This window comes from Danio aesculapii, chromosome 5 (assembly GCF_903798145.1).
Source record: "Danio aesculapii chromosome 5, fDanAes4.1, whole genome shotgun sequence".
In the NCBI taxonomy this organism is placed as follows: Eukaryota; Metazoa; Chordata; class Actinopteri; order Cypriniformes; family Danionidae; genus Danio; species Danio aesculapii.
Genome location: NC_079439.1, coordinates 22078754 through 22091321, shown reverse-complemented (window position 1 = coordinate 22091321; position 12568 = coordinate 22078754). Strand labels below are relative to the sequence as shown.

Sequence of the window (12568 nt, the reverse complement as noted above, 5' to 3'; positions counted from 1 at the left end):
TTGTTTTATATGCTAAAATGAAAACACCCCAGAAGATGGGTCAAGTAAAACTCCATCATTGTTTAAATTAAAGAAATGATCATGATGCTCACAACCTGACAAAATTATTGTTGTCAATTCCAGTTGTAAGAGCAACAAATAATACTTGACTTCTAGTTGATCATTTGAAAAAGTGGCAGAAGGTAGATTTTTCTGATGAATCATCTGTTGAACTGCATCCTAATCATCACAAAACACTGCAAAGCCCTGTTGGAACCCGTATGGACTCAATTTTCTTACAGAAATCAGTCAAGTTTGATGAAGGAAAAAATCATGGTTTGGGGTTACATTCAGTATGGGGGTGTGCAAGAGATCTGCAGAGTGGATGGCAACATCAACAACCTGAAGTAACAAGACATTTGTGCTGCAACCCATTACAAACGATAGGAGAGGGCAAATTCTTCGACAGGATAGCGCTCCTTATACTTCAGCCTTATACTCCTTATACTTCATCAAAGTTCCTGAAAACAAAGGTCAAGGTGCTCTAGCATTGGCCCGCCCAGTTACCAACAATGAACATTATTGAGCATGTCTGGGGTAAGATGGAGGAGGAGGCATTGAAGATGAATTCAAAGAATCTTGATGAACTCTGGGAGTCCTGCAAGAACGCTTTCTTTGTCATTCCAGAAGACTTTATTAATAAGTTATTTGAGCCATTGCAGAGATGTATGAATGCAGTCCTCCAAGCTCATGAGAGTCATACACAATATTATTTCTTTTCCACTGCACCATGACTTTATATTCTATACTGTACATTATTTCTGTTAATTGACATAACTTTTGTCAACTTTTAGTAAAGTCAGACCTTGTGTCCTAATTAAATAATTAAGAATCGAGGCATAATCATATTTTGTTTTGGTAAAATTAGCGTAATCTAGAGGCCTTTGCCTTTCATATAAGCTACTTTTAATGATCAACTAGAAGTCAATACCAATACCAAATGATTAACTAGAAGTCAAGTTATTTGTTTTTTATAAAAATTTGATAAGCGATGACTTTTGTCAATTTTAATAAATAAATAAAATTATTATTTTTTTTTGCTGCATCAAAAACGTACAAAACCATGACAACTGTTCCATATCAAATCAAAAGTTTTGCGAACTGATACACTCACTTTGAAAAAAATAAATAAATGTGTTGCTTTTTAAGGAAAGTAAGGTGAAAAATTATTTTTTAGCATTATTTTTGCTGTTTTAAGCTGTTTATTGTAATCTATTACTTCTAAAAGTAGCTTTGCCCTACACTGTACTGCTCTCCAGATATATTATTAGAAGGCTGTAAATGTGTGTCGTTCGTAGGAATGGATGAACGGAAACATCTCTTCTTCTCTAGCTCTCGTCTCCTGCTGACCTGCTTCTGCGTACCTGCTGTCTGTCCCTCTTTCCATTCTTCCTCTGTTCCTCGTGAAGCCCCGCAGTCGTGCCGTGCGCTGCCCCCTGCCTCCGCAGAGAGAGCCAGAAACTAGGCCTCCAATTAACACACATAATTAGGGCCTCATTTTCTCTCCCTCCTCCTCCCTTTCTCCACCTGTCTCTCCCTCTCTTTCTGTCTGCCTTCTCTCTTTTATTCACATATTCTAGCTCTCTCTTTCTGTGTGATAGTGTCACTGACACCTTCTCCACTGTGTTGTAGCTCTTTTTTGTTGGATGTGTGACAGAAAAGAGGGAATGACGTGCTTGTGAATGGAAACAAGCCCAAGCTGCAGTGATTTAAATCGGCTGAAAGACTTTACTCATTTGTCATTTACAGTATGTGGTTTAGGGCAGCGCGGTGGCACAGTGGGTAGCACAATCGCCTCACAGCAAGAAGGTCGCTGATTCGAGCCCTGGATGGGTCAGTTGACATTTCTGTGTAAAGTTTGAATGTTCTCCCCATGTTTGCATGGGTTTCCTCTTACAAGTCCAAAAACATGTGGTATAGGTGAATTGGGTATGCTAAATTGTGAATGAGTGTGTATGGATGTTTCCCAGGGATAGGTTGCAGCTGGAAAGGCATTCGCTGCAAAAAATATATGCTGGATTAGTTGGCAGTTCATTCCGCTGTGGCGACCCCTGATTAATAAAGGGACTAAGCTGAAAAGAAAATGAATGAATGAATGTATGTATGTGGTTTTGTAGAGATGCACCAGAAATCGATAAGCAAGAAATTGAAATTGGCCAGCATTTGCTCCAAATTCTTGAGTTGCAAGAAATGGTAGTTTGTTCGTTTGTTTGTTTTGTTTCTTTTTTAAATCTGAAGCCGCTTGTTTCACTGAATTTTTATCCATTCAGCTTGAACGAAAAGAGCGCAGTGTGAGCTAAAGTGAATGTATTTACTACACTGAAGTGTCACAATCATGAGACCACTAAACACTACTGTGAGACCCAGTGATCACACACACTCGAGTTGAGTGCGGTGGTCACCAGTACAATCGCATACGTATACCATTTAAACTAGTTGAAAGACAAATTAATCATAGCTGGATTCTTTTCAGCACCTTTGCGACAATATTCCAGTTAAGATGTTTATATGAGCAATGTCCTACGAGTAGCAGTGAGATGTGGCTGTATATCGGATCTGGTGGGAGGCATGCGTTGTCCCCGGATATATTGTTCCACTAGTGCTGATATACAGCCACATCGCACTGCTACTCATGTGAAATTGCATTTCTTCAACAGTTTGACAGCATAATAGTGTATATAAAAAAGAAAATCAAGCATGGAGAGTCTCAAATCCCTTTTGTATGAGGAACTACTTCCACCGTTCATTCACATCTGCAGCTGATGTCAGAAGAGCTGAAACCGTTACTCATTCACCGGTGTCACTTTAGTGCTAGTATTTAAATGATTCTCTAGTGTAATGTCTAAAGTGACAAAACAGGTCATTTTGCTGACATCTTAAGATTATTAGGCTGTACGACATGAAATGCCACCAGTCTACAAAGATTTCCCAGTATTTCTTTGTTGCAATCGAGATATCACAATAATTAACTCTAAAAAAAGCTAAAGCAGCGCAAACACTACCAGATTAATGTTGTGTTTGCGATAAGGAAAAACACTAAACACATGTGGGCATTTCTTCTTTCTTTCTGTTTATTAAATTAGTCTGCAGTAATAAAAACAGGAGACTCATTAGAAACAAATAGATGGCCAACCAAAATGGAACTCATGGTTATATGAAGGATGGCCAACACAAAATACATACTGTACATTCCTGATATGTGAATCCTATCTCACACTCAATACACTACAATTATATGGCATAATAAATACAGCACTACAACGTACAAAAGAGAGAGATCGACTTAGAACATCACTTACCTGTTTTATAGTGATTTGGTCAGCTGTAGTTTAAAATTACGCTGTTTCTCTTCTAAGAGAAGGGTGATCATGATTTACAAATATATGAAAGATTAAGTTGCTATCATTTTCACTGAACCAGGTATAGGCTACGGTTTTTGATCATAAAAATAAATGTATATCTGCATCCCAACTCAAGCTCCACTTTCTTTTAAAGGTTCAAAACACCCTTGAGTACTTTAAGATTTTAACAGATTTGTTTCTGTTGAGCATCAATTAAGACAACGTTAGCACCTGTTAGCTTTAAATGTGGGGAAAACTGTCTTGGCTTTTATCAGCTAATTTCATCTCCCGGGTTTAAAATGCCCGGGATCAAAATAGATGACATGGCACGAATCTACTTGTAGAGTGATGATATGTCTGTTTCTCAACATTATTTATAGCAGAGTTTTCTTATCCTGTGAGAAGACCCTGCTTCTTAATTATTCATGAGAGCACGTGTTTTCCGAAGGCAAGGCAGACCTGCCAAGCTGTGAGACCCAATGACTGGGTGAGACCGCTTCCGTGCATGACATTTCCATGATCCACTGGGTCTGTTGCATGTTTTCCCCGTGATTCTGTCTGGGCGGATAAAACAAAGCTGTTGGTTTGCAGCTAGCATTTTTGTCTGCAGAGTTGTACAAGAATTGGAGAATGGTGGACTTTCTTTTATCAGTTGAGTTCGTTACTATTCAGACATCGCCTATACCCATGCTGCTGTGTCCGCCCATGTTTAAAATCCTCCAGATTATGGAAAGGGATACTGGTTGAAATAGATAGTGGAGAGCAGTGCAGCAGGTCTCTTGCCCTGTGTCTGCATTCAGGAGGAGAGAAGTCCCATCACGGATTGTGTCTCACTTTGTGAGCCAACTGACAACAGTTGTTCGCTCCCCTCTTTTTCCCCTGCTCTGTTGGCCACGCCCACTCCTCCCTTTTCTCGCAGCGCTCCGCGCCCATCTTGGAGTATTTTATTTTTTATATTCTCTGAGCCTTGAACCGAAAGAGGGGGGTTTCATGACTCTTTAAATACCATAACAGGGCACTATGAAATAGCAAACAGTTTTTTTATACAAATGCTTTTTTGATTAAATAAATGCAACCTTGGTAAAAAAAATTAATTAATTCCAGCGACATTTTATAATACATGTCTATGTATGATGCATATTTGTGTATCTGGTGTATGATTGCCCTTCAAAGACACTATACATTTTAGGCATGGGACGATAACCGGTTTCAAGATTTACCGCGGTTTGGAAAAGTCAAGGTTTTAAATCCGTCAACGTTTTCTGTTTTACCGTTTCTAAGGTATATTAAGGTCTGTTTTAGGGTTTTTTTTTTTTTTTTTTTTTTTTTTTTTTTTTGTTAACATGTTTTTTACTAATATTTTATTTCGTTTTTTTAGGGAAACAGTACATTCAACAGAAAAGAAACCTCTACATCAAAAGCTACTGGTCCAAAATATTTTAAATGTTTCTTAAAATAAATTATATAGTTTTTTTTTTTTTACCCAGACATTTAGAGGTGTTTTTACACCTAGACTTTTGTTTCAGAATCTGGCGTGTTTCCCCAGTTTGGCATACGTGAATCCAGCAATCGTGTTCGGATCTACGGCAAAACAATTGGTCTGGAAAATTGACTGATCTGCAGTCTTAGTTTATCTGTTATTTCTCTCTGTAATGTAAAGCCTATAATGCAAAAATTCTAGCCAAGGCTATGTATGAAAAAGTCGGCAATGTCTGTGGGTGTCACCATTCAAAATTAAATTGCACCTTTTTGCTTATAATGTTTTACTGCTCACCGTCATAAATTAAAGGACGCATGACAGCTGAGCAGGACTTTGCAAAATAAACCCTAAAACTCTGACCAATGTGAGGAGAGTTTACTCGCACGTGACATGTTTTGGCTATTTTGGTCCGTTCAGAAACTTTGCTGTGTGAAAGCGAAACGCACCAAGAACAAAGACCAACTTTCAAACAATTTTAATCCATGTTTCGGAACAAAACAATCAATTTACAGGTGTGAAAACACCCTGAAAACTTATTTTGGAGCAGTAATCACAATACTGTGATACCGTGAAACAGGGATATTTTTAGCCAAGGTTAGCATACCGTCAGACTCGTATACCGGCCCATGCCTAATACATTTATAATAAAGCACCACGCCAGCATTTATTCTCACACACAGACACACCTGCACATTCACTCAATACACCTGTTTTCTCCTCACCTCCCTTCTCCTGCTCTTTTCTGTCTTTCTTACTTATGTTGTTCTTGTTGTTGACAGTTGTGTGTCTCACGTCTAAATGGTTCTGTCTCTTCACCTCCACCATTCACTTCCCTCTCACTCCATCTTCCACACACGTTCATTCATACCTGGTTTACTCCATCACTTCCACTCCGTCATCGCACAATCGTTTGATTTCACTCCATCCATCCTTGCATCTTCCCCCATCACCTCTCATTCCCTCACTCTCCCTCTTCTCCTTTTTTTTCTATTCTTCCGTTTTGTCTTCACAGTCACTGTATCCATCAGATTCTAGACAGTGTCCATCATATTCACCAACATGACATAGTGCACAGGGACCTGAAGGTCAGTATGTAGCTCCCACACTGCCTGTGTATGGCCTGTCCGTTTGCTCCTGCTTGCTCCTGTCTTTGTGTGAGTGTGTGTAGCTCTAGCCCGTCTTGTCTGCCTTTATGTCTGTCTTTATGTGTTTGGCATCATGGGCTTCCCTTAATCCATTGACTGCTTTTCCCGAATCCTCACTTCCTATGCTTGAGTTTTAGCTTGATGCCGTTGTTTAGATGATCAAAACTGGGTTATTATTTGCTTCTGAGGTTTTCTTTACAGCTTCAATTTCTCTTACTTTTGAAGTAAGATGGTTTACCCCTCAAAAATGAAATGTATCATTTATGCTCCTTTAGCTTTTCCAAGCCTGGATGCATTTCTTTGCATGCACATAATAAAGTAAGTCAAACAGGTTTGGAAAGGCATAACGGTGAGTAAATGATAATCGAACCTTAAAATGATATTTCTATTCACAAAATGTGTGTTTAAAGTATCTTAGTGCTTCTTTTGTACTATATATTTTGTTATAGGGTTTGTATTGTACTGTTTTCTTTGTCAAAGTGGTTGTTTTAAGGTAATCTGGCCCTTTTAAATGTTTTATTTTTCCCCATTATTTTAGTTTAAAAGGGCCTAAAGTGCAATTTTTTTGTTTATATTTTAATGGTCAACAGTTTGCATGTTTGAATGGACACCATTTAATTGATTTTTAATGAGATTAAGACAATACTCTGATTAAGAGTCTACCATGTTAACAGTGATTTTTTTTGATGACCTTAATCTGACTAAAGTCATAATTTAACTAAACAAAAATCGAATTAAGACATGTGGAGAATGCCGATTTTAGTTGCATTATTGAAGTGCAGTACAGACATGTAAACACCGCAATCAAACTATTATCCTCATGTAGGATTTTCGCCTCATTTTGCGACAGGATAGTCCATACACACACTGCTGCTTGACAGTATTCTCTGCTCCTACCGAGTCAATAAAGGGCCACAGACACCTGCATCACGAAATGCGGAGGTTTTTTCCATTCAGCGTGCGAAATCAAATTCCATTAAAACAACACTCTTCCACCAGTCCTTAGATCATACTCGCATCCCATACTTCAGATTGTCACAGGGGGCATGCATGAAATATTCCTGAATGAAAGTGAAATTCCCAAACTGCAGGTACAGTTGACAAATTAAAAACGAAACACCCAAAATTACATGAAACTGAGGAGGAAATGTGGATAGCGTGGTGATGCAATGACGTTAATTAAATTATGTGCGATAACATGTAAAACGGAATCATGAAAGGAACATTCAAAAGCAACTCATGTAAACACCTTAATCATATTAGTGTCTTATTCAGATTAAGGCAAATAATTAGATTACTGATGTTCATGTAAACGTAGTTAATGATGTATAATCAACAACTTTTACATTTCTAAACGTTCTGAGAGTAAAAATATTTATATAATTTTTTTTCTGTGGTTTGTTGCCATTTTTTCGCATTCTGTTTTGTGATTTTATGAAACTACATTCAAATAGTAATATGAATTAACTACATGTACTCACAATATGGTTAGTTGCATCTAATTATGCAAAATTTATTAATAGGCCCATCTGTGCATGCAGAAATCAACCGATTTTTATTTTTTTTTCCCAATCATTGAGTCTATTTATTTACTTGTGGAAAATTATATTAATTCAGTTGTTAAATTAATTTCAGTAATATTATTGACTAATATGAAAATGTTCATATGATTTATTTACAATACAGTTTGTAAAGTAATATTTAATGTCTTTTAGGAGATATATAAAAGACTTGCTTTGTTTACCACATAAGTGGATCTAATTGGATTTGCAATGTAAACAATTAAATAATTAGGTTATTTATTTAAATAAATGATTAAATAAGTTAAAAACATATTTTTTTATTTCAAATATTCTGCACAAAAATAACAAAAAATGTCCGCAGATTCTGTCTGGCCCTGGTTAATGTTGTATTAAGTACTTGGAATGAGTAACAGAAACAATATAAAATATAAAATAAAGTGTTACCAAATAATGTGTAAAAACAAAACAAATGATCATTCATCAAAAAAAAATGATAATGGAGAAACTCTCTGAACGTCACTGGAGATGAAATTCATGTGTTTGTATGTTATATAGTTAGATGACAGACGCTGAAAACAAAAAAAGCATCTTGTATTCTTGAATAAGACAAACTCTATATGAACTTCATATGTCTTTTTGTACATTAATATTCATAGACACTACTCTGTCATGATTTAATTATGTGTACGGCCCTACTTTATATAAAGTGAGTGTTAGAGAATGCAGCCCTGTGGGTTTCGGTACATTTTTAGACATTTTCATGTCCACAGCAGTTCTTTCGACTGGAGATTATGTGCTGAAACACAGTGACACTTCCTGTCGCACCACTACACACATTCACTTGCTCGCACACAAAATCACACACACACACACACACACACTCACACACACACACATCTACTCTTGCAGAGCAGCCACGATCAGCAGCTGACACTGGGGGAGGTGTGAAGAAATACACACACACATGCGGGCAGTGATAAATGCACAAAACCTTGCATGTTTTTAATATATTTATATCTATATATATAAATATTACTATATGCATTCATGAATTTAAAGGCAGTGTAAACAGACCCTCAGTAATGTTTTTTTTTTCTGAGGTGTCCTGTCTTATACATAAGCCATGACCGTATGTCATTCTCCATGCTCTTTTTAATGGGAGACATTTAGAAAGTGAATGCAGCTCTTTAATTTACAGCCCTGAACTTTACTGCCATGCCAGAACTTTACACATATGCAGCGCACACTGCACATGGATAATAATAATCGCAGCTATAACGTTATTTATGCAGCACTGTCCCCATCAGTAATGCAGCTCAGAACGCGGTGTTAAAGATTAAATATGGTCATTAAGACTAGACTGCTTTTAAATGGCTTATGCTTTTATGTAAATCAGAACTTTTATACTGTCTTTTTGCCTTTCTATGGCAAAATATATTGACAGGATAATATTCTAATGTGTATATGTGGTCACACACACACACACACACACACACACACACACACACATACACATACATATATATATATATATATATATATATATATATATATAATTTTTTTTTTTTTTTTTTTTTTTTTTTTGCTGCTGATTGAAATGGTTCTAATTGAAATTAAATGGTGTCTTCATAAATTTCATGGTAACTTTGCCATTCGTTTTTTATGAAGGGTCTGCAAAATGGCTAGTTAATATTAATTGGACTTACTAAATTGGCTTTAAGATTAACAGTGTCCAATGCAAAGCTTCATTCCAAAAGCGGGGAGGGAAAAAAAAGCGAATTACTTTTGGAGCTTTTATCCAATTTAATTTTAGGCTACTTAAAAAAAAAAGCTTATATTAAAATATACCTCTATTATAACATTTATATTTAGCTAAAATGCATTTGATTTCCAGAATAATGTTTTTAATTCTTTAATACTTTCAAATCTTTCTGAACGTTCAATAAAAGCGTAGGCTGGGCTGATTGTTTATGATACATCACAGTAATAACATAAAAAAAGTATACTTTTTGCTATTAAAATATTATTATTATTAGAAGTTAAAATGCCCTTATATTTATTTATTTTTATTTCCTGTGATGGCAAAGCTGAATTTTCTGTCATTAATGCAGTGTTTAGTGTCACACAATCCTTAACAAATGTGTATTAATAATATTATTTATCTTTTTTATTTTTACATTTAAAAAATAATTGGACAGCCTAACTCGTTATTCTTTTTTTATTGTTCATCTAAATTCTTACGTGAATTGAAAAATATAGCATTTATTAAATGATATAAATATGTTGTATGGTTATAGCTGTCTTTATTTTACTTTTTATCAAATTAATTGCTGAATTAAGGCATAGATTTGTTAAAATAATTCAAACTCTAAACTTCTGAATCACAGAGTAGGTGAAGGTGCCACTTTCAAGATTCCACTACAGTTAATTTCATTCACACGCACGCACGCGCGCGCACACACACACACACAGCTCTCTCACTGTATTCTCGCAAGTCCACATACTTTTCCCCCTCCATGTGCTGTGTGATTCTAGAACAGCTTTAAAGCCCCCTTATTGGGCATTTTTTCCCCCTCTTCAAATGACTCACTCAAGGGATGTGCTGTATATTAATATAGCTTCAACACAGAGAGTCATTTACAGCATTAATTGATACGCACAATTGATGTCACCTTCTATTTTTCCACCAAACACACTAACCCTCAGTGTACTGTCACTTGGGTGTCAAATATTGTTTTGGGACGTTAAATAATGAAACCATCATGCCTGCAGTTTTCCTTGGCATAGACCATACTAGTGCAGAACAACAAACAGCTTTCTTTTCAACCACTGCTATAACACATGCACTCAAACCATGTTACATGCTTGTGTCACTATATTTTGTCAAATGTAGTATAGATGTACAGTTGTGTTCATCTATAATTTAATTTCTGAAAACCTCTTTTACTGCCCTGGGGAAGAGCAGAGTAAAGCTGCAGGAAGCAATTAGCAAACCTCCAAAGGGTAAAGGATGCTGCCATAATGTTGTAGATTACATTTGTTGGCATAAAAAAGCTGTTCAATAAGTCAGATTGAATATACATGTATGATTTTTAATTTACGATTATAATTGGTTGTGTCTAGGTCATGTAAACCTCTGAAGCCTTATTTATATTACACTATCTTTATAATTCGGGGTGTCCGCGGGGAAGTTAAAGGTAGTAAATGAAATTAGCCAAAATTAAGGGCATTAAAAAAGTAATAAACGTCATCTGATGAGGTATTAAATTTTCGAGCCCAATTTTTTTAGATACATTTTCAATTTGTGTTGGGTGCAGGCCTTTATTCTAAAATTTGCGTGGATTTATTTATATGCTGAGGGTAGGACCTGAGCGATATCATGTGAGGTATACAATTTCTCATTCATTTTTGGTGGATGCTCCTAAATATTTGAAGTTGGGAGCACCGGTGCTACCAAGTAAAAGAGTTAATTTCCCTGACATACAGATTCTATCGGCACGGTCCATCACGATTGTATAACCGTGCCGAGAATGTTTTGTAATCGTGCCACGCTGTTCCAGGCTCAGTGAAGAAACAACCATAACCGTACCGAACTGTCCTTAGACGATCGGCTTTTGACTGATTAAAAACTACGGACAAAGGCCCATTGTGACATCTTGATTAATCACTCTGCTTTACTTAAATGGCACCTAGGTTACCCCTTTATTCAGATTTAAAATAAGTCTTTTGTGCCTCCAGAATGTGTCTGTAAAGTTTCAGCTCAAAACACACATCAGATTTTTTATTATACCTTTTTATAAGTTTCTATTTTATACCTTTGGCATCAGGTAGCAGTTTTGTTGTACTGCACCTTTAAGGCTAGTCCTTCCCGCCCACCATTTCTATGTGCCTTTCAGCGTGCCTTAATCTCCTCCCTCGGCTGCCTCAGACATAAAGGAAGGAGATCTCACGTAGCGTTTGTGAGAAATACTACAGTAAGAACTTTACCAATGAGTATTTGATGCATTTGTTGTGGAACTGCAACGATGATTCACACACAATGTCGTTACAAACTTTACGCACACACACACACACACACACAGACAGCGCGCGCATTTAGATTTGCACTGTTTTTGCATGCAAATGTGACAGGATACAGGTTAATATCCACTGCTGTATGAATATCTGTTATGTCAATGTACAAAATAAACCTAATTTAACGTCCACAAACCGGGATTGAAGTAAATCGCTGTAATTCATTACAATCATGCGCTGTTTTAAAACATTTTAAACTTGTAAAATTCACTCTTCTTGATCGCATTTGATAATGATTAATGATCCTAGCAAACTGAACAGACCTTTTATTACCAGTTACTTTGCGCACGTCTGGTCTTGTTGATATGATTATACACGTGACTACGGAGACATGTTAATACGCAGCGCAGCTGTCAGTCAATTCGGTGGGCAGGGGGGGCCGCACTCCTACGCCAATTTGTGGTCGATCTGAAAACCGCTCCACTTGGTCCACCGTTTTTATGTTGTTAAATTGAAAAAAAAGGACTGGGTATGTTTATATCACCAAAAAAGTGACGATCTATACACTATACCTACACATATAGGGCTGCGGCCCTCCAGGATCACAGTTTCACACCCCTGGTTTAGGATGTGACCTCAATCCGGATCCTGTAGTTTAAGTTGTGCGCTCGTGGCGTCTGCCATTGCTAAGCAACCATCAGCCGCACACTCTAATGTATCACCACTAACAAACCCCAGTCTATGCCACAGCTCTAGCTTTGATACAAGTTTATTTCTGGGTAAAAGAGAAAGGTGTTGCGGTGTTTGGCTGTTCTACATTTGACTGTAACCTATAATACACGTCACAACCACATTGCTCTTACTTTGGTTGCATCTTATTAAAGAACATGTGCGAGCAAAAGACATGATATGTGAACAGTCCCTTAGAGCTACGGCAAGAGTTTGTCAGTGGCGGTTCTTCAGACATTGCATCTGATTGTTGCACAGCAGACACCATGCCCCAGGAGCCCAAGCATTTCTGTCCAA

The 12568-nt window shown here is 36.9% G+C and overlaps 1 protein-coding gene across 34 annotated transcripts in view; it reads left to right on the top strand.

Annotated features, from left to right (window-relative positions):
- The window catches only part of camk2b1 (calcium/calmodulin-dependent protein kinase (CaM kinase) II beta 1), a 126148-nt gene that overhangs the window by 28675 nt on the left and 84905 nt on the right, over positions 1-12568 (top strand). For 19 of the 34 annotated variants that reach the window (XM_056457560.1, XM_056457561.1, XM_056457556.1 and 16 more), the window contains exon 6: positions 5873-5945. The exons of the other annotated variants lie outside the window; for them this stretch is intronic. In XM_056457560.1, coding sequence (XP_056313535.1) covers positions 5873-5945 — 73 coding nt within the window. The remainder of the gene's footprint in view (positions 1-5872; positions 5946-12568) is intronic. 34 annotated transcript variants of the gene reach the window in all.